The sequence below is a fragment of the Phocoena sinus genome, chromosome 11, assembly GCF_008692025.1.
Source record: "Phocoena sinus isolate mPhoSin1 chromosome 11, mPhoSin1.pri, whole genome shotgun sequence".
NCBI lineage: Eukaryota > Metazoa > Chordata > Mammalia > Artiodactyla > Phocoenidae > Phocoena > Phocoena sinus.
The window spans coordinates 83,876,988-83,901,019 of NC_045773.1; the positions used below are offsets into that span (position 1 = coordinate 83,876,988).

Here is a 24,032-nt window from a genome sequence, read left to right on the forward strand (position 1 = left end):
GACTCTGCTTTAAAGAAATGGATCATACTCAATTATAGAGCTCTGCCTTATTAGTAGAAAATTGGAAGTAGCTTTCCTGTTATTTTCTATTATGATGTGTTTTTTATATTATTTTAATTTCCTGTTTAAGAAATTTGTGGGACTTCCCTGGTGGGCCATCTTGCAATGCAGGGGACACCGATTTGATCCCTGGTCAAGGAATTAAGATCGCACATGCCGTGGGACAACTAAGCCCATATGCCGCAACTACTGAGCCCATGCGCTCTGGAGCCTGTGCGCCACAGTGAAAGATCCCGCGTGCCGCAACTAAGACCTGATGCAGCCAATTAATTAATTAAAGTTAATTAAATAAAACCTGATCTTTTTTTTTTTTTCCCGGTATGCGGGCCTCTCACCACTGCGGCCTCTCCCGTTGCGGAGCACAGGTTCCGGACGCGCAAGCTCAGCGGCCATGGCTCACGGGCCCAGCCGCTCCGCGGCACGTGGGATCCTCCCGGACCAGGGCACGAACCCACGTCCCCTGCATCGGCAGGCGGACTCCCAAACACTGCGCCACCAGGGAAGCCCCATAAAACCTCATCTTTAAGAAAAAAGAGAAATTTGCAGTCTTCCAAAAATGAAAGTGAGAGTGCCACAAATGTACATGAGCTCCAAATCAATTTTAAATTAACACATGAAGAGAATTTTGACCACTTTTGGTTTGGAGTGGAATGTAGAATTAAACATGCACCCAGATTTCATACCATGGATATGCCAAAAGTTATTTTGAAATCCCTCTTGGCAAAAATTATATTCCACTATGATTCAGAGTTGCATCATAACAAGAGTTTGTTTAAAGATTGGGGTTTGAGAAATGTAACATTTGTATTTTCCTTGAAAAAATATGAGAGATCAAATGCTTTGCTGCTAGAGCTTTTTATAAATTATTCAGATTGAGTGCAGTTGGTTCAATCTCTAAGTAGCTAGCTCTTAAAGATAGTCTGCTAAGTGGTGGGAAGAGAAAAGCAGAGAGATAGAGTGTTTTTAAAAGCATCTATGTGCAAGTAAGCAGGGCAGTGCACTGGTACTAGGTTATAATGTTCTACAGATAGTAATACACATTGAGAAGTGCTAGACTTATGATAACTAGACTTATCATGGTGATCATTTTTAAATGTATAGAAATATCGCATCACTATATTGTGTACTGGGAACTAACATAGTGTTGTAGGTCAATTATACTTTAAAAACAAACAAAAAAAACCTCATAGAAAAAGAGATCAGATTCGTGGTTACCAGAGGCAGGGGGTGGAGAGAAGAGGATTTGGATGAAGGTGATCAAAAGGTACAAACTTCCAGTTTTAAGATAAATAAGTACTGAGAATGTAGTGTACAACAGGATCAACATAACTAACACTACTGCACATTATATATGAAAGTTGAGTAAATCAGCTAAGAGTTCTCATCTTATCTTTAATTTTATATCTATATGAGATGATAGATGTTCACTAAAAGAAAGAATAAATTTCAATGTCTCCTGGAAAGTAAAAAAAAAAGAAGTGTTAGACTTGACCTGGGGGTCGGGGGGGGTCGGTGGTGGGTAGCTCGGAAGGCTTATCCAAGGAGGGGATGATTGAGTTATGTTTGAACCTAAAGGATGACTCTCAGTGGGAAAGGAGAGCAGGTGCAGAGACAAAAGCATGAAGCTGGGGAGAGCAGACTGGGTTCTTGAAACTAAATATAAAATTCGGCTTCTAAGAGAGATATGGTAGAGGAGGAAGCAGTAGGACGGAAATACTGAGCTGGGCCCACACCCTTTTTACCCACACAGACTAATGCCTCCTGAGAGCGAATGAGTCATAGAAGCTGAAGGAGCAACTGCAGTTCTTCCGAAATACCCAGAGAGAGGCAACGACAGACCATGGGCAGGCAAGTGAGAGGGGCATGAGCTCTCTGGGAAAGTGGAGATAAACCCTCAACAAGTAGGATGGACATTGAAAGGAGGGGAGAAAATTCACCGTCAGGTGCCACCAGGCCTGGGTACTTGGAGGGATGGCCTTAAAAAGTATTTTAATAAAAAAGAGGTTTTTGAGGTGTCAATGCCAAATTGTTCTCTCTTGAAACCTAACAGTATCACTCTTTCCTCTCAAAATGTTCGTGTTTTCATAGCATCGAACAAACAACTGAGATCCTGTTGTGTCTCTCACCTGCTGAAGTTGCCAGTCTCAAGGAAGGGATCAATTTTGTTCGAAATAAGAGCACTGGCAAAGATTACATCTTATATAAAAGTAAGAGCCACCTGCGAGCATGCAAGAATATGTGCAAGCACCAAGGAGGCCTGTTCATAAAAGATATCGAGGATTTAGACGGAAGGTAACACGCGTCCTTTGCTTTCTCCCTGGTGACCCTTCTTACAATTAGATTTGGCAGGAGATGTGTTCATTGAGAAATCAAATGAACCAACTGACAAATTATTTCTTTTAGCAAATTCATAACTTTTACTTGTGCTCACTGAGGCAACTCTCTGATCTCAAAACGTTATGACCTTTACTTAATTTCCCACTCTCTCTTAAGAACTCTAATTGAAAATTGATTCCTAGCTTGATAAACAGTGAAATTTCTAAGGTACGTGTGTGTGTGTGTGTGTGTGTGTGTGTGTGTGTGTGTGTGTGTGAGTGCTTGGGTATATGTAACAACTTTTATCTTCCAGGACTCAAGCCTCCTCTGGGTTTCCTTTCCCACTCCCCCAGAAGTATGAGTGGGGCAGGCCCTTATCCAAACACTGCTGGAGAGCAGATAGACTTGCTTTGACTGCCTCATGGTGATTAAAAACCCAAAATGGCAGAGCCCCAACTGTATCTGCCCTGAACAGCAGCTCTTCTAATCATTTCTTGGAAGAACTAGTGCTGGTACCCGTCTCCCGCCACTTGATGAAGCCTACAATATAGATCACCTTCCTCCCCAGTTCAGGAGCAATACCAGGACAGGATGGTTGTGGGTTTTGTTTGTTTGTTTTCAGTGACTGCCAAAGAGATATCAGCACTGCCTGGCAGAGACAGGGGGAGTTCTGGGTGAGGGATGCTTTGTCAGCCTGATGGTCAACACCGGCAACGAATGAGTGGTTGACCGCACCTTTCCAAGCTCTGCTTCAGCCTAACTTGACCTGGGTGCTTTTTAGCCATTCCCACGTCTGGCTTGACTTCCACCGTGTTGTTGAGCTGATTTCTCGGGTCATCTGTGGGCAGTTTAGTGCAGGTGGACTCAGAGGGAGCTGTGTAGTTTTCTAAGAGCTCCCTGCTATAATCGTATAGAAGACCATCACCCAAGTCTAGAATGTTCTTACACCTGCACACAGATTTGCTTCACTGCATACTTAGTTTCAGGGCCCAGACACACACTGTTAGATTTCTAAATGTTGATAAACGCTGTTGCACCTGTAGCTTGCTTGGCTCCTTTGATGGGGTTGCTAGATTAGGCAAATAGAAGGCACCCAGTTAAATAACTAATATATTTTTAGCATAGATAGGTTGCAAGTATTGCATGGGACACAGTTTTAGCGACAGCTGTACTCTAGGAGAGCCTCATGGTTATTTGCTGACAGCCGTGTTTGGAGTCCCTTCCATCTTCTCGGTGGATTCAAGTTAGGGAAACCTCAGACATGGCTTGTTCTGTCACTGGTAAGTTTCTGCAGGCACTCTTGGACCCTGAGGTTTTCTGACTGTTGCGGTTCGGGGACTCCGCGTTTCCTCTCTCCCTTTCTCTCCTTAGTGGGCTTTTCACGTGGTGCTCGCTAAGCCAGCCGTTCAAGGAAGTGTTGCAGCTTTGTGATTAGGAGCAATGATCTTTCCTCACAACCTGCCCTGTTCAGAAGCCTGCCCCCACCACCTATCAGCTCCGTGACCTTGGACAAGTTTCTTAGCCTTTCTGGACCTCAATTCTCTCCTCTATACAGTGAAATTGAGAGTATTACCTACTCTGTCTGACTGCTGAGAGGATTAAATGATTTCAAACACATAAAGCACTTAAAACAATGTCTGGCTATATGATAAGTGCTCAATAAATGTCAATGACATTTATCATTATTACTCTGTCATGAGCTTCTAGTGTAGCTTAGGAACAGAGGTTATTTACAGGAATTCAGATTGTTCTTGAACCTGGCTGGCTCATCTTAACAGAGTGATTGCTTTGCCACAGGCTGGCCTTTCTCTCCTTCACCCAAAGCCTTGGGGGTGATGGATCCTAGTTTCACCCTATTCTGTTGGCAGGCTAACCTAGAGCTGGCATTGTCTTAGTGCTCTGGCACATGAGGAACCAGCTTTATCTCCTGCACATTCTCCCAGCTTTATTCCCAGATGCAGCTCGCCAAGCATTGGTGTGTTGAAAAACCATCCTCAGAGTAACTCACACCCTATACTCCGCCATCCATCGCTCCAAATTTGACTGCTTCTCTGCGTAGCAATTCACCCGAGGAATCTCTCACCTAGGAGACAGTCAAGAGTAATGACCTACCTCTTCCACCCTCCCTACATTTTTCTTCTTCACACGTAACCAACATCAGCAACTCTCATAAGCTGTGGTTCTCATTTTCTAAATCTAACAACTTTTCCCAACCTCTTTGCACATGAAGCTGTCGCCTCCCTCCTGTCTACTTGCTGCCTATGAACAGTTAAGATCCTGCCACGTTTCCCCTTTAATGACCCAGCATGTTGAATAGCTGCGTTTGGAATGTTCTCAAGTTTTGAAATGTTGTTGGTTACTCATTGATGAGAAAGTAGATGTTTCAGAATAATCCTCTATAAATTGAAGTGCGGAATATGTTTTTTGCCTTATTACTAGAAAAGAGTGTGAAAAATTCTTGATACAATGAAACTTGGAAAAATCAGTGTAATTTACTGATATATAAGTTAAAATAGACATTGTTAGATTAAAAAATCTGATGTTTCCGGCTTGAGACATATTTGTTTGTAAAAAAAAATTCTTTAACTGTGAAAAAAAAAAAAAAACTTTACGAGAAACACTACCAAAATAGAGAGGAAATGGAACTTTTATGCCTCATCTTCCACCACCACAACCCCCTTCGTGGTCTGGTAAGAAATAGAAAAAAATTACTAAGCCTTCTATTTTGCTGCAATCCGATTCTCATTCTGAAATAGGGTTGCCAGAGTTAGCAAATAAAAACGCAGAACACTCAGTTAAATTGCAGATAAATGATGACTTTCCAGTATATGTCACATATTGTGTGAGTTGTGTTTTTAAATTATTTCTTATTTATCTGAAATTCATATTTAACTGGGCATCCTGTATTTTATCTGGCAACCATGCTCTGAAATCTTAAACTTTAAGGAAGTCTTTTCTCTTCTGAAAACTTGAGCTGAACTTAGGTTTAGCACACTATACCAGGGGCTAAGGGTTGTAAAGTGATTATAAATCATAGGTATGTCTTAATGACTGCATTCTTTCCTCATATTGGCCCCAGTTGAATCTTAACCAACTTAGCTTTTGTATGAGAGCCATCCCTAAAGATGACTTCATTCTGATGGCTCTGTTGATCTCTAACACATATTATTTTGTGACATGGCATTTATCTTCACTTTTAAAATTGCCTACTGATGATTAATCTATATTTCCTTGGATATTTGAGTATGAGCTATTAGTAGTTTTTCTTTCATGCATTTTATGTTCAACCAACTACAGTTGTTTATAATGCATTTAAGCCTAATAAGATGAATTTTTATTTTCACCATTTCATAAACCTAAGTATAATTTTTCATCCAGGTCTGTTAGATGCACAAAACACAACTGGAAGTTGGATGTGAGCACCATGAAGTATATCAATCCTCCAGGCAGCTTCTGTCAAGATGAACTGGGTAAATATAATCCATATCGATCAATGTTTTCTGCTATTATTATCATTGGGGTCCTTCTTGTCAACTTGTTTCCAATCTCACTTGAAGCTTTGAGTATATCCTGATTTTAAACTATGGACATTAGCTCTTTTAAAAATAATTAACACTGAAAATTCTAAACAGGATTTCTCCAAAAGATCCCTTCATTCATTCATTTGTTCAGTAAGTATCTGATGAGAACTTACCAGGTGTAAACATTGTATTGGGTATTAAGAGATACAAAGATGGATAAGATAGAGTCAGTGTAAATTAGATGACATTAACATGAGGTGGTGGCAAAGACAAGCCTGTGAACAACTAAGATCAGGGATACTCTGACAGGTTTCTTTGGTACAGTGTACTATAGAATAGTGGCTCTGAATATTGTATCAGTGAAAACACACAAGATAGATATTCAAGTGCATGATCTTTTCAACAGTTATAATGAAACGCCACAGTTTCGGTTGGGAAATAAAGTCCTTCAAATTCCATGGCTCTTTCTGGCATAGGTAAGATGCTACAGTTTACATGTGATTCTCAGTATGCTGGCTCCACTTCTACTTTTTCCTTCCTCCTACTCAAGAAAGCAGGTAGAAATATGAGTAAGGAGGGCTTAATAATAGGAATAAATTTGTCTTTGACCTAGGTGATTAAAAGCATGTTTTATCAGTAGAAAATGTTACTTGGGAAGATTCTTAAAACTGCTCACACACACTGTTTCAGAATGTCTGTTATAAGAATAAAAATATAGATTTGATCTAATTGGGGGAATCATAGAAAGCTTCATGCCAGAGATAGCATTTGTGTTGGGTTTTGAAAGATGGGCAGAATTTCATCAGGCAGAGAAGAGAAAGGAGGACATTTCTGGTAGAGGGGACAGCTTGGGCTGTTTTAGTTTATTTGGGGCCAAATGTGTAGTTTAGTTGGCTGGAGTACAGGGTATGTGTATCAGAGTAGTAGAACATAAGATTTCAAAGGTACATTGTAGGGAGGGCCTTGAATGTAGTTGAAGAATCATGACCTAATCCAGAATGTTATTAAGTGTGTGTTAGGTGTAGTATTAGGCACTTTGTGTGAATTATCTCACATTATCTTCACATTGACAATGCAGTAATGGGACTCAGTAATGGAGAGTCATTACCACCAAATTGTTCAACCCATCTGCCTCTGTGCCTGCATATACTTCCTTGACTCCTGTGACAGTTGACAGTGGCTGCACTGACCCTGCTCCTATGGCTCGCCCTGCTCTCGCACACTGGATCCCACCTCACACCTACTTGAGGACTTCCCTCCTGCAGCTGTCCTTCTCTCTCCTGTATCATAAATTTCGTCTTTGCCTATTAACCCACAGGCACACACACACACGTGCGCACGCGCCCTAGTGTTCAGATAAGCCCTCTTATGTTTCCATTTCTCCAAATGTCTGAACAGCGAAACCCCTTGAAACAGGCATCTCACACTCGTTGTCTCTGTTCCTTCCCCTCCCATCGTCTCTCAGTGGAGCTTCCATCCCTACCACTCCGCTAACACTGCTCCTGTCAAGGTCACCAGTTTGCTAAATTCAGTGGTCGCTTCGCCATGGCCATTGTACTCAAACTCTCGGCATGCAGCCCAATGGCCCACTCTGTCCTTGATATGCAGCTGACCCTTGAACAATGTGGTTTGAACTGCATGGATATTTTCCAATAGTAAATACTATAGGACTACACCAGCCAAGGTTGGTTGAATCTGTGGATGCGAGGAACCGTGGTTAAGAAGGGCCAACTATTGAGTTCTACATGAATTGACATATATATATATATATATATATATATATATATATATTTTTTTTTAATTCAGTTGCACTGGGTCTTAGTTGTGGCATGTGTGCTCCTTAGTTGTGGCAGGTGAGCTCCTTAGTTGCGGCATGTGAGCTCTTAGTTGAAGCATGTGGGATCTAGTTCCCTGACCAGGGATCGAACCCTGGCCCCCTGCATTGGGAGCATGGAATCTTAACCACTGCGCCACCAGGGAAGTCCCATGAATTGATTTCTAATAGGCATTACAAGCTGCGGCCAAAACAGAACTCCTAATGGCCAAACCCACCTTATCTCCAGACCTGTTCCTCCTCCAGCCTTCTCCATCTTGGTAAATGACGCTGCTTCCACTCAACTGAACAAAACCTGCTGGTCACTCTTGAGTCTTCTCTTTCCTTAAACCCCCATATCCAAACCATTAATAAATCCTGTGCCAAAACACCTTCAGAATCCATCCACTTCTCTCCGTCTGCTCTGTCTCCAACCAAATGCAAGTCACAGACACCTTTTGTCTGCACAACTGGCCTCCCTGCTTCCATGCTTGCTTCCTGCAGTCCATCCTGCTTATAGCACACAGCTTGATATTTTATTTTATTTTTGTTAATTTAATTTAATTTTATATTGGAGAATAGTTGATTTACAATGTTGTGTTAGTTTCAGGCTGGTTAGTACCAGACTGATATTTTAAAAATTCATGACATTCCCCTGCTTAAAACTCTCCGATGAGCTTCCTATCACACTGAAGAAGGTGCATCCCTTTGACCCGGCAATTCCACATCCGAGACCATATGCCTAAGATCTTAATAATCACTGATATGTCAAAAGATACGGCTATGAGAATGTTCATTCACAGCAATACTGTCTACAAAAGAGAAAAATTGAAAACAATTTAAACACTAGAAATAATTCCACTGTGTCTTAAAAGTGATTCTATTGAAGAAACTAAAATAATAAGAGTGACTTTTGAAAAATAAAGCAGATTATAAATATCACATATAGTATGGCCCTATTATGAAAAAACATGTATACATAAGCACTTATGGACGGGGGCAGGCTTACCACTGGTTACCTGTGAAGGGAGCTGAATAGTGGGCTTCCTGGGCTGGACCTCCAGTCTGGGAACTTTGATTACACTACCTCTACATCTTTTTCAGGCTCAAATTATTGTATATGGAATAGGCTATCAGGGCCAGTGTTGCCCAGGTGTCTCGGTGAGACCAACTCCTAATCACTTTTTAAAGAAGGTCTGACCTGCAAAGGCATTCTCCCAGTTCCCAGAGCAGAGGTGTCACTTACTGAGGTGCATGTCCTTTTCTGGTCACCCCCCAAAAGAGATAGAATGCTATTCTGGGGGAAGTTGCTGATTGCTTTGACTACAAGTTCATCCTCCCCCTGCCCCTCAAAGGGATGTCTCGGTTACTAGGTTCTTTTGCCAGTAAGCCTCATTCCATGTCTGTTGACCTAGCCTAGGAAACCTGCAGACTGCATTGTTAGCAGGAACTGTACAAATACTGTTAAATTTATTTGGCAGAAAACAGGTAAGAAGCAAAGGTTTGAACATATCAAACTGTTTGTGTAAGTGAAAGGACAATAGACTATCAACTTTATGAGTATGTAACCCAGAAATTGATAGCTGCTTAGGGGCCTTTATAAAACCTCTAAGTCTTTTGGACAAGACCTATAGTGAGACATTATAGCAAAGTGGTTAAGAGTGAATGGTGCAGGGCAGCCTGGGCTCAGATCCTGATGCTCAAACACACAATTAAATGACTTGGGGCAAGTTAGTCAATCTCTTTGTTCTTTAGTTTCCTCACTAGGATATAATATTGGTAGTAACTATCTTATTGCATTGTTGAAAGAATTTTGAAAGTGAACAGCTGTGGGCTTCCCTGGTGGCGCAGTGGTTGAGAGTCCGCCTGCCGATGCAGGGGACACAGGTTCGTGCCCCGGTCTGGGAGGATCCCACATGCCGCGGAGCAGCTAGGCCCGTGAGCCATGGCTGCTGAGCCTGTGCATCCGGAGCCTGTGCTCCGCAACGGGAGAGGCCACAACAGTGAGAGGCCCGCGTACGGTAAAAAAAAAAAAAAAAAAAAGAATAGCTGTTAAATTCTCAGAACTTGGTACACAGAGCATAATGTTTTATTTGTATATGTATGTCTCAAATAATCTGCACATCACCCCTGTAACTGGGACCTTAGGAGCAGGAGGAAGGGATTTTCCACCCAGCAGAAAATGGGATCAATTGGAAAATAGATCAAGGCTGGGAACTGATGCAGAGGGCTGATGTTTGCTGCTATGGCAGGTGAAAGGCAGGGCTAGAGGTGGCAGCAGGGTCAGTGGAGGGCTGGAAATAACAAGACCACTAAATTTTTTAGCCTTTGCTCCAGTGAGGAAAGTGGAAAATTGAGAAAGTGGAAATTTTCCACTCTCTGTGAGAGTGGAAAATTTTGTTAACAGAGCCCACTTTTCAGTCCAGTGCTACCTACACTGTAGTGATTTCCTACCACATCCCAAGAAAGAGAAGGATGGCTTGATCTCGTATGAACTTAGATTATTTGATTTTATTATTATTATAAATAACAATATATGGTCATCATTAAAAAGGTAAAAATCAGAAAAGTAGAAGGAAGAAGACGCTCACTTGCACTCCCATCACCTCAAGACAACACCTGTTTTGGTATCTTTTCTTCCGGTTGTCACCGAGGTCCCCTTCCTTCCTCTCCCCAGCCTTCTCCTCCTCCTTCTCTTAACTGAGATATAATTCATGCACCATAAAATTCACCTTCTTAGAGTGTGCAACTCAATGGTTTTTAGTATTTTCACATGTTGTGCCATTACCACCACTATCTAATTCCAGAACATTTTCATCATCCCCAAAAGAAACCTTGTAACTATTAGCAGTCAGTCCCATTCCCCTCTTCCTTCATCCCCTGGCCAACCACTAATCTACTTTCTGTCGCTATGGCTTTTCCTGTATTGAACCAGGCTGGCATAAACCCCACTTGGTCATGGTCATAATTATTTTTTATATTGCTAAATTGTATTTGCTAATATTTGGTTAAGGACTTTTATGTCTATATTCATAAGGAATATTGGTCTGTGGTTTTTTGTGTGTGATATCTTTGTCTGATTTTGGGATCAGGGTAGTAATACTGCCCTCATAAAATGAGTTAGGAAGTGTTCCATCCTCTTCTGTTTATTGGAAGAATTTGTGAAGTTTGGTATTGATTCTTCTTTAGACATTCGGTCAAATTCACCAGTGAAGCCATCTGGGCTTGGGCTAATGTTTGTGAAGTTTTTTGTTTACTAATTAAATCTCTTTATTTGTTATGGGTCTTCTCAGATATTCTATTTCTTCTTGAGTCAATTTTGTTAGTTTGTTTCTTCCTAGGAATTTCTCCATTTCGTCTGGGTTATCAATTTGTTGATATATAATATTTATTATATTTCCTTATGTTCTTTTTTATTTCTGTAAGATTGATAGTAATGTCCCCCTTTTCATTCGTGATTTTAGTAATTTGAACCTTTTCTCTTTTTTCTTGGTTAGTCTAGCTAAAGGATTGGAAATTTTGTTAATCTTTTCAAAGAACAAACTTTTGTTTTCATTGATTTTCTCTTGTTTTTCTTATCTCAATTCCATTTATTTTAGCTCTAATTTTTAAATATTTCCTTCCTTTTATTTGCTTTGGGTTTAGTTTGCTCTTCTTTTTCTCATTTCATAAGGTGGAAGGTTCGGTGTTTTACTTGAGATCTCTTTTATTATAGGTGTGTTCCTTTTATGCACTGCACTGTTTTAGCTGCATTCCGTAAGTTTCTGAATATTATGTTTTCATTTTTCCTTGTCACAAAGTATTTTCTCATTTTTCTTGTGATCTTCCTCCTTAAACCATTTGTATTCAGAAGTATGTTGTCTGATCTCTACATATTTGTGAATTTTCCAACTTTCTCCTCTTATTGGTATCTAATTTCATTTCATCGTGGTCAGAGAATATACTTTATATGACTTGATCCTTTTAACTTTATTTTATGGCCTAACATATGGTTTGTACTGGTTTGTGGAGAATATTCTACATGTACTTGAGAAGAATGTGTATTCTATTGTTGGGTGGAGTGTTCTGTCTATGTCTGTTGGGTCTGGTTGGTTTATAGTGTTGTTTGAGTCTTCTATTTCCTTGTTGATTTTCTATCTAGTTGTTGCAACTTCCAGTCATCTTTTTAAGCATACTTTTACAAATAATTATAATTATTCTATATATTATTTTTGCATCCTGTTTTTTGTCTTGTTAATCTATTATATTAGTCATATTATGTCAGATTCTATATATACATAATTTTAAAGTATGCTTACATTAAATATTAACTTAAATAATTTATTTAGCCATTTCTCTGTTGTTGGAATTTAGGCTGTTCACAGATTTTTTTTTTTTTTCCATCAAAACCAAAACTGTGATCTTTCTGCTTAAGAATTTCTCTGTTTTTGGAGTTTTTTCTGTAAGATAGGTGAATTACTGGCAACAGGGTATGACTAATTAATGCTTTTACCCATATTTAACACCTCATACATCGTAACATAAAGATGGGCTTCACATGGACTAATAGCCTAAATGAAAAAGGTCAGACTGTAAAAGTAACAGAAGAAATGTAGAATATCTACATTTCTAACAGAAGAAATGTAGAATATCTACATGTAGAATATCTTTGTGACCTAGAAATTGGTGGCACTTCCTGACTCTTCAAACAACACTTCAGAAGTACAGCTCAAAGAATAACCCCCCCACCAACACACACACACAAACACACAAAACCCTGGTGAATGTGATTTCATCAGCACTAAAGATTTCTGCTAATTGGAGGACACCATGGACAAAGTTAAAAGATGTATGACAGTTTGGGTGACTATTTTGCAATATTGGCAACCAACAAGGGAATATTATCTAGCATATAGGAGGAAGTAATGCAAATTGACAAGAAAAAGATAGGAAACCCAATATAAAAATGCAGAAAGGATATGAACCTAGCATTTTACAGAAGAATCCGCAAAGGTCAATAAGCACATGAAGATATGCTCAAACACGTTAATTATCAGAAAACTGCAAAGTAAAGCAATGAGGTGTTACTCTATGTCTTTTTGACTGATAGAAAGAAACGAAGGTGCCACGGAATGTTGTCAGAGATATAAGGGTATAGAAATAGTCATGCCTGTGCTGGGAATGTGGCTGGTACAGCCACGCTAGAGAGGAACCCGACAGTGACTAGTCAGGGGAGGTTTATGAATACGCCACGACCCATCACTCTCATTCCTCTTTGTATACCAAAGAAACCTTGTTGTGGCAGAGTCTATGGGTCCACCACTGGGAGAGTGAATCAGTAAAATGTGGTGAACCAGGGAATACTAAACTGCAGTTAGAGGAAGTGGACTAGAAGTACACGTGGTAACATGAATGCATCTTAAAAACAGGGTATTGAGTGAAAAGGACGAAGAAACAGACTGGAGACCCAATACTGTTTATAGAAACTAAAGATGCACATATACAACATAATACGTATTTTGCACCCTTCAAATTGTAGCCTGTAGGGGAGGAGGGGGAAATAAGAGTGGGAAACAGAGATAAAGGGAATAAGTAAGTAAGTAAGTAAGTAGCTTTGCCTGGGCCGAATATCATGTGTCATGAACTGAAAAATATGATTAGCACAGTCGTCCTTACTTGAGGTACTAAATGAATGAATGAGTCCATTATTCATTCATCCATTCTTTAATATATATTACATTACAGTCCATTTTCTAGAATGAACCAGTTTTTATTCCCTCTAACTAGTTAATAAGCCTGCCTTTTCTCTTCATGCCTTACCAGCTCAGGGCATTCTTAATTTTTCAGACTTTCCTTGTTTGAGTCAAAAAGAGCATTGTTGTTTTAAATTACACTTGTTTCTCAAATATGTTGCTAATATTTTCCAAACACGTTTGCCAATTTTCTTTGGTGGTAGAACTTTTTCATTTTACATTTGTATCTATTCAGATTTTCCATTGGACTTGTTTCCATTGCTATTAAACTTAGAAGTCCTCCCTTTTTTTTTTTTTTTTTTTTTGCGGTACGCGGGCCCCTCACTGTTGTGGCCTCTCCCGTTGCGGAGCACAGGCTCCGGACGCGCAGGCTCAGCGGCCATGGCTCACGGGCCCAGCCGCTCCACGGCATGTGGGATCCTCCCAGACTGGGGCACGAACCCGTGTCCCCTGCATCGGCAGGCGGACTCTCAACCACTGCGCCACCAGGGAAGCCCGAAGTCCTCCCTTTGATATTCTATTTTTTCATACTTTTTAACCACTTGGTTGCTTTTCTTTGTGTCTTTAATCAACTGGAATACTTAGCTAACCTGTTGCACAGCACCATTCTTAGCTAGCCCTTCCTTTTCCACCAATCTATGATCCCTCTCTTAGAATATTAAACTGTTATTTAATTAGGATCCTCTCCTTGACCGTCCTTATGCCAATAATCAATGATTTAATTATTATAGTTTTCTAAAATGTTTTTGCTCTAATTCTTCTTCATCATTCTTCCTTGTAAAAAGATTTTAATGAATTCCATTTGTTTGTTCCTCTGGATAAATATTCAGTTATAACCCAAATAACCTAGATTGCATCAGTTTGTGCAGTCAAAAGAAGGATGACACATTCACCTGCTTTATAGAGGCAGGGAGTTGGCAGATGTTATGCTTTACTTCCATGCATAAATGCATTATCTTTGTGCAAGGGGCATAAAAACTTTTATGGTGTTTGCTTTGAAATAACAGTTAAGAGTTACAGACTCTTATTTTTTTCTGCTTTTCTTGAGAGAGAACAATTCTAAAGAAGGAAAATCCTTAAGAGTGGATATCAATGCAGTTTTCTGAGAGGCTTCCATAATACCTTGTATTTTTGAAATGGTATTTGCTAGTATATAATTTTGTTTGTCCAATACTGAACTTTCTTTTTAACTCTTCATTCTTTGAAGGTAAAATAACTGCCGTAATAATTATATTATTTTTTAAATCCCTTCTCTGTGCCAGGCATAGTGCTAGACCCTACAGGATTTATTATATAACTCTGCAAAGTATGTATCATAAGCCTATTTTACAGATCAGGAAACTGCATCCCAGGTTGCCGATAATAGGCAGCCCAGTCATAATCCCAACCCAGATGTTTCCAAATCCAGCATTCTTTCTATTTCACGACAATGTTTTCTGGCAATCATATAGCCTGGAAATAATAATAAGATGTATCTTTATTATATCACTTGCATTTTCAAGGACATAGTTTAATAAGAATAGTGCTATTAAGCATCCTTTGTGTGTTCCTGATTTTATTAAGAATGCCAATTGTGTTTTACTATTAAATAAGTTGATAACTATTACTAGGAAAAATATTAATTAATATGCTTCTATTAAATTCTTAAGCAATATTCAAAAGGTATAAAAATAACAGAGTGAACAGCCATGTGCCCAGTGCTCAGCTTAAGACATAAAACATTAACAGCAGAAGATCTTTAAATACCTTTCCTTGATCATGTTACATATCCCCTCATCCCCCAGAGGTAATCACTCTTCTGAATTTGGGGTTTCAGGATAGCGATTCTTATTTATTGTATTAGTTATATTCACAAAAGGAAAAAAGATGGCCCCCTCAAATTGGGATAATTTGTAGAGCGTGTTTTCATCAAAGGATATTTTATAAGGTGTGGATGTGGGAGAATCACAGGGAAGGTGGAGTAACCTGGAGTTGATAACAGCCAAATTATCTGTCTTTAGGCCCAAAGGGATGAGGGGGGAGCAGTTTCCAGAATCTGGAAGAAGAGAGAGTCATAAAGAATTGGCTTCTATGAGATAAGCAGTGACCTCTGTCCATGCCCAGAGCATAACTAGTTCAAGGTGACCTTACAGGGAAAGAGCCAGAGGTATAAGTGACCCAACCTCACTGAGTTCTCTTACCATCTCACCCTGAAGCTTCCCAATAGCCAAACTCACCTAAAAGGAGGAGAGTGTGGGAGCCCTTTGATGTGGTCCAGCTAAGTCAACCTCCTGAAGGAGGCAGTAGGTGGACAAGGGTGCAGACAGGTAGAGAAGAAGGGGTTTGTAGGGACCAGCTGAAGCTATCTGGTGCGATCATGTTTCTAGCTTTTAAAGTGCTCTTTTAAAAATGAAAAAGTAATATACTTTATTTGGGGCTTTTGTTGAGATAATCTTATATCTAAATTTCCCAACTTGAGGTGCCCAGTCTGGGCAGGAGCAGTGCCTGGGTTGGGAGAGGGGGCTGTGCACCCCAAGAGAGTCTTGGGAGACATGGAATGATGACGATTAATTAATCAATTAACTCAACAGATATTTAACAAGTGCCAATTGTGAGTCAGGCAACGTTCTTGGCACACTACTGACAGAGCATCAAACAAACCACGATGCTAGCTCTCACAGAGCTCATAGTCTTATAGCGGAGACAGACCATAAACAAACAATATACAATATGTCCAGTGGCAATAGGGCTAGGAAGAAAAAAATGAGGGTAGAGGGCTGGAGAGTGCTCTTTGAGATGGAGTGGTCAGAAAGCCCTGTCTGATAATATGACAGCTGAGTCCCAAATGAAGCCAGGTAGTGGGCAGTGCTGTGATACTGAGGAGAGCTTTCCAAGGAGATCGTCTAAATGTGTCATCAGTGTGTCAGGGGCAGAGAGGGAGAATATGTAGCCACGAGGGTGAAGCTAGGGTAGTGAGAGAGCAAAATAGACTTTAGGGGAGGTAATTCTTTAAGTTTTCAACTCTTCTTTATTACAGTCCCTCAAGTTGACCTTGAAAATTGAAATTTGACAGCATATATAAGTTTTCGTTTTCAACTATTAGGGAATATTAAAAAAATGCACCATTTTTCATTTTAGGGGTAATTTTTACCTCAGTTTCTTCCATTAGCAGTTGTCTTAAAGTGAGTATAATTATTCATTCGGAAAGTGTAGGCAAAATATTTTTTTTATATGCTTTGAAGAAAGTAGGAAAATGCTTGGCTTTGAGGGCAGGGCAATGATGCCATTTCCACAGGGACTGCTTTGGTCTAGGACCTCATTTGCTTTCATTGAGCAGTTAGTAAAATTGCTGGCACTTATTAGGATGACTGTCCTTGGAGGTGGCTGGGGTTATAGATAAAAACACTGAAGAATGGAGAAGTCAAGTAAGTTTTCCAAGGTCATCCAGCTATTAAGCTATTAAGTGGGAGAGTGAGGGCTCCAAACAGGCCATCTTTCTCCTGAGTGCATGTCCATCAGTTGTTTGCTGATGGCCTCCCAAAACAATGGGGAGGGCTCTCAAATATGGTCCTGCCTCCCTCCAATTGATCTTCTCCATGTGTCTCACAGTGGTCTTCCTAAAATTAAGTTCTGATTTTAATACTCCCTTCTTATAGCATTTAGATATTGCTTTCAGCCATTGTAATAGAAAACGCAAATAACAGTGGCCCAATCATATCTGAGGTTTTCTTACATCACAAGAAGTTGGAAAACAGGCAGTCTTGGGCATTACAGCTGTTGGTTAATCAAGGAGCCAGGCTCCTTCTGTCTTCCCATTCTGTCATCCTTAGTATCTGACTTTTTTCCTCAGGGTCTCAAGATGGCTTCTGCTCCTCCAAGCATGGCAACCAAGTTTCACACAAGCATGGCGGGGGGAAGATGAAGGGTGAACAGTCCAGATCCGTTGAGTTTGTTCCTCTTTGTCAGGAAAATAAACGTGTTCCTGGAAGTCCCACTAGTACACTTCTGCTCACATCTCACTGGGCAGAACTATATAAACTGTACGTAGAGCTATGGCCACTCATAATTGCAAGGGGGCCTGGGAAATCATGATCTTTAGATAGGTGTATCACCACTCCTTAAAAAAAAAAATTAGATGTTAATAGTAAAGAAGGAGAAAATAGATTTTGTGCAAGCTACCAGCACATCTGCTACAATTGCTTAAAATTCTTCATTGACCCCTCATTGCCACAAGATAAAATCCAAACTCCTCCTTAGCAGGGAATCTAGGGTCCTTCATGACTTTCTCTGACCTACCTGTCTATCCTGGCCTGGCTCAAACAGCATTTTCCTCGGTCATAAATGAGTAGTCACCTTGTGCATATCAAGCTCTCTCATGCCTCTATGCCTTTACACATGCTGTTGTCTCATCCTGTTTGTTTCACATCATCATATTTCTTTAGTTGGGCCCAGATGCCTCATCTTTCAAGTCTAGCTGGAGCATTACCTCCTATTTGAAATCTGCTTTGACTCTTAGAACCAAACTAGGTACTCCTTCCTAGACACTGCCATAGCACCTTGAACTCATCTCTAGCAATTATTCATTTGATGGTAATGAAGCTGTTGGTGTGTGGCTGTGTCCCTGATACACCTGAGATCTCATGAGTTCCTTAAGTGTAATATGAAGAAAGAAATGAATGGGGCGCCCTCCCCGAGGCGCCGCCGGGCGAGCTGCGCAGCTGGGGCGGAGGCTGTTTCCTCGCTCCCCGCACCCGCCCAGCCAGGCTCCAACCGCCGCAGCCCGCGCCCCCGGCCCCAGCTGAGCCCCGCCGTGGCGGAGGCCATGTTCCCCGTGTTCCCTTGTACGGTGCTGCGGCCTGGACTGGGCCTGGACTGGGCCTGGACTGCCGGGGGAGTGGGGGGTGGGCGGCCTCTTGAACTCCTTCCTGCCACCTGAGGGTCACTCCCAGAACCCCCCGCAGGTCGGGGCTGAGCTCCAGCCCGGCCTCTTTGCCTCCCAGGGCTGCGCCCAGAGTCCATTCCAGGCCGCGCCGGCGCCCCCACCCACGCTCCAGGCCCCGGCGGCCGAGCGCCTCCAGGTGGACTTACTCCGAGTTCTCGCCGCCGCTCAGGAGTCCGCCGCGGCCGCCGCCGTTGCTGCTGCGCCCCCGGCCCCGGCCGCCGCCTCCACTGTGGACCCAGCAGTTCTGAAGCAGCCCCCGGCGTCCCCTCCGCCGCCCCTGCGGGTGTCGGCGCCCGCCGCCGAGGCCGCGCCCCCTGCCTCTGCTGCCACCATCGCCGTAGCTGCGGCCACCGCCGTCGTTGCCCCAACCGCGACGGTCGCTGTGGCCCCAGTCGCATCCGCCTTGGAGAAGCAGCGTAGAGCAAGGGGCCCTACCTCTGCGCCCTGTGCGCCAAGGAGTTCAAGAACGGCTACAGCCTCCGGAGGCACGACGCCATCCACACGGGAGCCAAAGCCAGCCGGGTCCCCTCGGGTGCTATGAAGATGCCCACCATGGGCCCCTGAGCCTCCTGAACGTGCCCCAGCTGAGCGGAGCTGGCGGCCGAGCGGCTGCAGTGGCCGCGGGTGCCGTGGGTGCGGTGGAAAGCGCATGCAGAAGAACCACGCCTGCAAGATGTGCGGCGAGGCCTTCCGCGACGTCTACCACCAGAACCGACAGAAGGACCGCAGGAGCTACCACGTGTGCTAACACGACGGCGCAGTGCACAAGCCCTACAGCTGCTCCCACTGTGGCAAGAGCTTCCCCCCGGCGGGATCACCTCAACAGTCATGTCAGACAAGTGCACTCAACAGACCGGCCCTTCAGATGTGAGAACTGCGAGGCAGCTTTTGCTACGAAGATCAAGGATTGACTGCGGGTCCGCACAGTACGACACGAAGAGAAGGCGCCGGGTCATGTGTGTGGCAAGACGTTGAGCTCGGCTTATATTTCGGACCACATGAAGGTGCGTAGCCAGGGCCCTCACCACGTCCGTGTGCTCCGCAACAAAGGCTTCACCACGGCAGCATACGGGCTGACCTCATCCTGTGCAAGCTGTGCAGCGTGCCCTGCGAGACCCTGCCCAGCTGGCCGGCCACAGCCCACCAGCTGAGGGGGACCCCTGCACCCACCTGGTACAAGTGAGGCCTGTCCAATGGTGGCGGCAGCCCCTCCCAGAGCTGTGGCTCCTCGGGGGCCGAGGGCGTGCGTGTGAGCTCTCAGCCACTTCCCTCCCAGCCCTGGTGAGCTCCAAGTTGGCGCGGGGGAGAGGGGAGAATGGAGGAAAGTCCCTCGGTACCATCTCCTCTTCCCCTGTCTCTTCCCACCAACTCCTCACTACTTGCCCTGCCAACCAAGGAGCCTCCAGAAGGAAAGGAGGAAGAAGTGTTTTCTTAGGGGAATTTGCTGGGTTTTAACGATTTGTTTCTCCTGCCCCTGATTTCTCCCTGTCAGACCTGACCCCATATGCACACCTGGTCCCTCAGTCGTGTTGAAGCCCCCTGGACAGTGGGCAGGGGTGGCAGAGGACAGGAGCAGCCACTGCCCTCGCCCCCTCTCCTCTCTGTAACCCCCTGCCCTGCCCTTCCAGGGATTTGTGAGCCTTTCCCTCGGTGGTCCTCCTTGCTCTCCTCCTTCCAGTGTCCCCCTACTGTCTGCTGCCCCTCCCTGGGGAGTTGGTGCTTTTTGTTTTTTCCAGGAGGAGGGAGGAGAGGAAGGAAGGAAATTAAAGATTCTGCCCCAGAGAGGGGGAAAGGTGAGATTTGAGAAGGGGCCGAAGCAGGGAAGACACAGTTTGTACCTTCATAAGGTGAGGTTGTTTGGGGTCAGGCCCTAAACATCATCCTGCTTGAGAATCTGTCAGGGGGAAACAAGTCAAGGGGAGCAAAAGAAGGAGCCACTAGGGTCAGAGGTAGGGCAAGAGATGGAATCTTAGGGGGCCATGGTAAATGTGGGGATCCAGGGACTAGAGGTGCTTCCTGGGGGTGGGGGGAATGCAGCCACAGTGTCTCCCCCTTCCCTCTTCCGCCCCAGCTCCACCCCTGGCCTTTTCTTTTCATCCCTTCCCCTGCGACAGAAGCTGTGGCCCTGGCCATGTCATCGTGTTCCTGTGTCCCCTGCATGTTCCCCACCCTTCACCCCCTCCTTTTATGCAGACCCTATTAACAATAAATTTTAAATTAAAAAAAAAAAAGAAATGAATGGGTGATGGTCTTCAGCCCTCATCTCAGTAGACGTTGCTTGACCCAAATGAGCATTGCCTTTTGTTTTTATTTTCCTTTGACTTTTGTACTCTGTGTACCTGAGCCATGCATTTCCATTTCAGTGATGCTTTTTAAGTCATTTCTGTTATTGTTGTTAATCCAGATTTTTTCCCATTTGGTTCTAGTTGTGGAAAAGAATGAAGAAAATGGACTTTTGTTTCTAGAGCTGAATCCTCCTAACCCCTGGGATTCAGAGCCCAGATCTCCTGAAGATTTGGCTTTTGGGGAAGTGCAGGTAAGGAAACATTAAATTGTAATAATCTTAAAAACAAAAATAGAACTAAGATTTCCTCTTATATATATATTTACATCCTGTATTACCTTGAATATTCTTGGAGGTGGCTGGTTAGGACATATAATATAGTTATTCTGAACTCTTGAGCAAATTTTTTAGGAACCCCCAGAACTTGCCAGGAATTACAAGGAAATACATCCAGAAAGAAACAAAACAAAAAATCTTTTAGCGGAGGTCCCAGAGGAGAGTCATGCAAAACTACTGGCGGAAGTTCAGAAATTGCCCTTGATACCAAATCACTATCAGGTAAAACGGCCAGTTGTATATTTCTGCACATTGCACTGAGAACTTTACAAACCTTCTTGTGCATTCTCCTACCTTTAGAAGAGAGTTTGCTCCAGAGAAAACACTTTGATAGTTTGAGAGAGGTAAACAATCAAAAATTAAATTTTCTGGAGTATTTGAGAATCTTTTCATTTGAGAAAATGGGCTGTTACTTTTTTGAGGAAACAAATGGGAACCTATTAGAATAGGCATAATCACCTGAATTTGATTTCTTTTTATTTTTTTATAGATTTATTTATTTATTTTTGGCTGCGTTGGGTCTTCGTTGCTGCACGTGGGTTTTTCTCTAGTTGCAGAGAGTGAGGGCTACTCTTCGCTGTGGTGCGTGGGCTTCTCATTGCGGTGGCTGCTCTTGTTGCGGAGCACGGGCTCTGGGCGTGTGGGCTCAGTAGTTGTGGCTCGATGGCTCTAGAGAGCAGGCTCAGTAGTTGTGGTGCACGGGCTTAGTTGCTTCGCGGCATGTGGGATCTTCCCGGACCAAGGCTCCAACCCATGTCCCCTGCATCAGCAGGAGGGTTCTTAACCACTGCGCCACTAGGGAAGCCCTGATTTCTTGACCTCTCCTTACCCTCTTTACTGGCTTTTCACACTGGAGTTTCTATTACCTTATCTCTGCTCCTGGTGTTTTCCTTTTTCCTGTGGATATGCCAGATCAGGGGAAGGAAGTGAGGGATTGATTTAGAATCCTCTAGTCTATGCCAGTCTCTAAGTCACTGTTTATAGCCATTCTCAGAGGATCCTGACATCCTGAGTGAGTCAGCAGGTAATTTAGAAGAGAAAGCCTTACAAGCCTGTTTAGCCAGGCTGCATGGCTATGCCAACCCAATCTCGGGTGGCCTCAGCCTGCAGCGTCTTGAAGCAGAATCTCAGTTCCCTGACCAGAGATTGAAGCCAGGCCACGGCAGTGAGAGCACTGAATGCTAACCACTAGACCATGAGGGCCAGTGACAAGGCCTTGGCTTGTCTGCTTTGTAGAAATAAATTTCAACAAGAGATGAAAAGTAGTGAAACAAGTAAAGTTTTTATTAGGGGGAAGAATGTACATGTGAATAAACACACATGAGTGGGCTCAGAGAGAGATAGTTGTCCCTTCGTGGTAGTTTAAATCACTTATATCGGGCATTTCTTCTGGGTTTCCTCTGGCCAGTCATCTTGCTTTGCCTGGCTCTGAGTCTGTATTTGGTTATAACTCAGGGTCCTCCCCTGTGTGTGTGTGCATCTCTTAGCCAAGATGGTTTCTAGTCCAGAGGCCTATGGGAAGGTTGACATCACCTACTGTGGGGTGGCGCCCCTCCCTTTCTGGCCCCCCGAGGAGCCTTTCTGCACAGATGTAGTCAGGAAGTTCTCCCTGACCTCGAGAATGAGGTATATGTGGTCTCTTTATCTCTTATCTGGGCAGGACTCAGCTCCTCTCTGCTCCAGCTATTATCTTTGTCTTGGAGTATCTGTCCACAGGCGACAAACTCCAGCTGCTCAGCCTGGGGCCCATCTATCTCCTGCCTTAAACCCACCAGGAATCATTCATTCGTGTACCTATTCCCAGCCACTCCAGCATTTAAATCCCCAAGTGTGTGCCGTAACATCTCTAATTGCCCTTCCTTGTAAACTGTGCTTTGAAGGACTGGCCACAAACGCTATTCTGCGGTGCAGACTGTAAATAAATATTTAGGAGCTAATTTAAAGAGTAGGGCTGGGTAAATCAATTGGTTTGACACCTAAAACCCACCATGAACGCTTCTATTCTACTAAACTAGTGACCTGTGCTGAGAGCTGTATTCTGTATAAACGCTCCTGCTGGGTCTCACTTGCATGTTTCACTGAACAGACTTAGGAGCCAAGTTCTCCAACGTGACTTGTCAGCTAAGCAGCCGAGTTCATTTTTGCCGGTGATGATGTAATAATCTGAATCTCGCTGTCTTCCGACAGATAACATACCTGACTCATGCCTGCATGGACCTCAGGCTGGGGGACAAGAGGATGGTGTTCGACCCTTGGTTAATCGGTCCTGCTTTTGCCCGAGGATGGTGGTTACTGCATGAGCCTCCATCTGACTGGCTGGAGAGGCTGTACCAAGCGGACCTGATTTACATCAGTCACATGCACTCAGACCATCTGAGGTAATGAAGTCTGAGCACTCTGAAGAAAATGCTGCAGTAAAGGCATCGCTGGTTTTCAGGTTCTTTTGCAATCACTGCTCATTTTGAGGTAGATTCAGTTGGGCTGATGATGAGAGGACTAATTTAGATAAATGCTCACATTTGCAGAGCATAATTTTTAAAGTGCTTTCACGCTTTATACCACTGGGAATGCGAAAGGAGCTATTGTGGGAAGGAGGACAGGGGTTAATAACCCTCCACCCTCTCACTTCCCACCCTCAGGGTACTTGGTGAAAGTCTAGGTTTAAGGATTATTAATGTTGACTCCCTTTTTTTTTTTTTTTTTTGCGGTACGCGGGCCTCTCACTGCTGTGGCCTCTTCCATTGCGGAGCACAGGCTCCGGACGCACAGGCTCAGCGGCCATGGCTCACGGGCCCAGCCGCTCCGCGGCATGCGGGATCTTCCCGGACCGGGGCACAGTCCCCTGCATCGGCAGGCAGACTCTCAACCACTGCGCCACCAGGGAAGCCCCCCTTTTTTAGTTCAACATTTACGGTAGGAATCAGCACACGTTCCCTATGAAGGGCCAGGGTGTAACTATTTTCGGCTTCGCAAGCCATATGGTTGGTGTTGCAGTGACACAGTTCTGCTGTTGTGGCACCAAAGCAGCCATAAACGGTCCTGAATCAGC

General features: G+C 43.4%; 1 protein-coding gene, 1 long non-coding RNA gene and 1 pseudogene across 18 annotated transcripts in view; 2 read left to right on the forward strand and 1 right to left on the reverse strand.

Annotated features, from left to right (window-relative positions):
- Window positions 1–18,620, reverse strand: part of LOC116761539 — a 102,433-nt gene extending 83,813 nt beyond the window's left edge. The window contains exon 1 of the long non-coding RNA XR_004352047.1: window positions 18,510–18,620. This is a non-coding gene — a long non-coding RNA (uncharacterized LOC116761539). The remainder of the gene's footprint in view (window positions 1–18,509) is intronic.
- LOC116761533 (cytidine monophosphate-N-acetylneuraminic acid hydroxylase) overlaps window positions 1–24,032 on the forward strand; it is a 258,069-nt gene that overhangs the window by 201,655 nt on the left and 32,382 nt on the right. For 9 of the 17 annotated variants that reach the window (XM_032647362.1, XM_032647368.1, XM_032647363.1 and 6 more), the window contains 5 exons: window positions 1,811–1,908; window positions 2,149–2,352; window positions 5,755–5,846; window positions 20,790–20,899; window positions 23,171–23,361. In XM_032647362.1, coding sequence (XP_032503253.1) covers window positions 1,901–1,908; window positions 2,149–2,352; window positions 5,755–5,846; window positions 20,790–20,899; window positions 23,171–23,361 — 605 coding nt within the window. In that variant the 5' untranslated portion in view covers window positions 1,811–1,900. Of the gene's footprint in view, window positions 1–1,810; window positions 1,909–1,938; window positions 2,020–2,148; window positions 2,353–3,485; window positions 3,657–5,754; window positions 5,847–20,789; window positions 20,900–23,170; window positions 23,362–24,032 lie in introns of those variants that run through there. The other 8 variants (XR_004352045.1, XM_032647360.1, XM_032647359.1 and 5 more) reach the window with 5 other exon arrangements.
- LOC116761537 lies at window positions 15,833–20,770 on the forward strand (annotated as a pseudogene).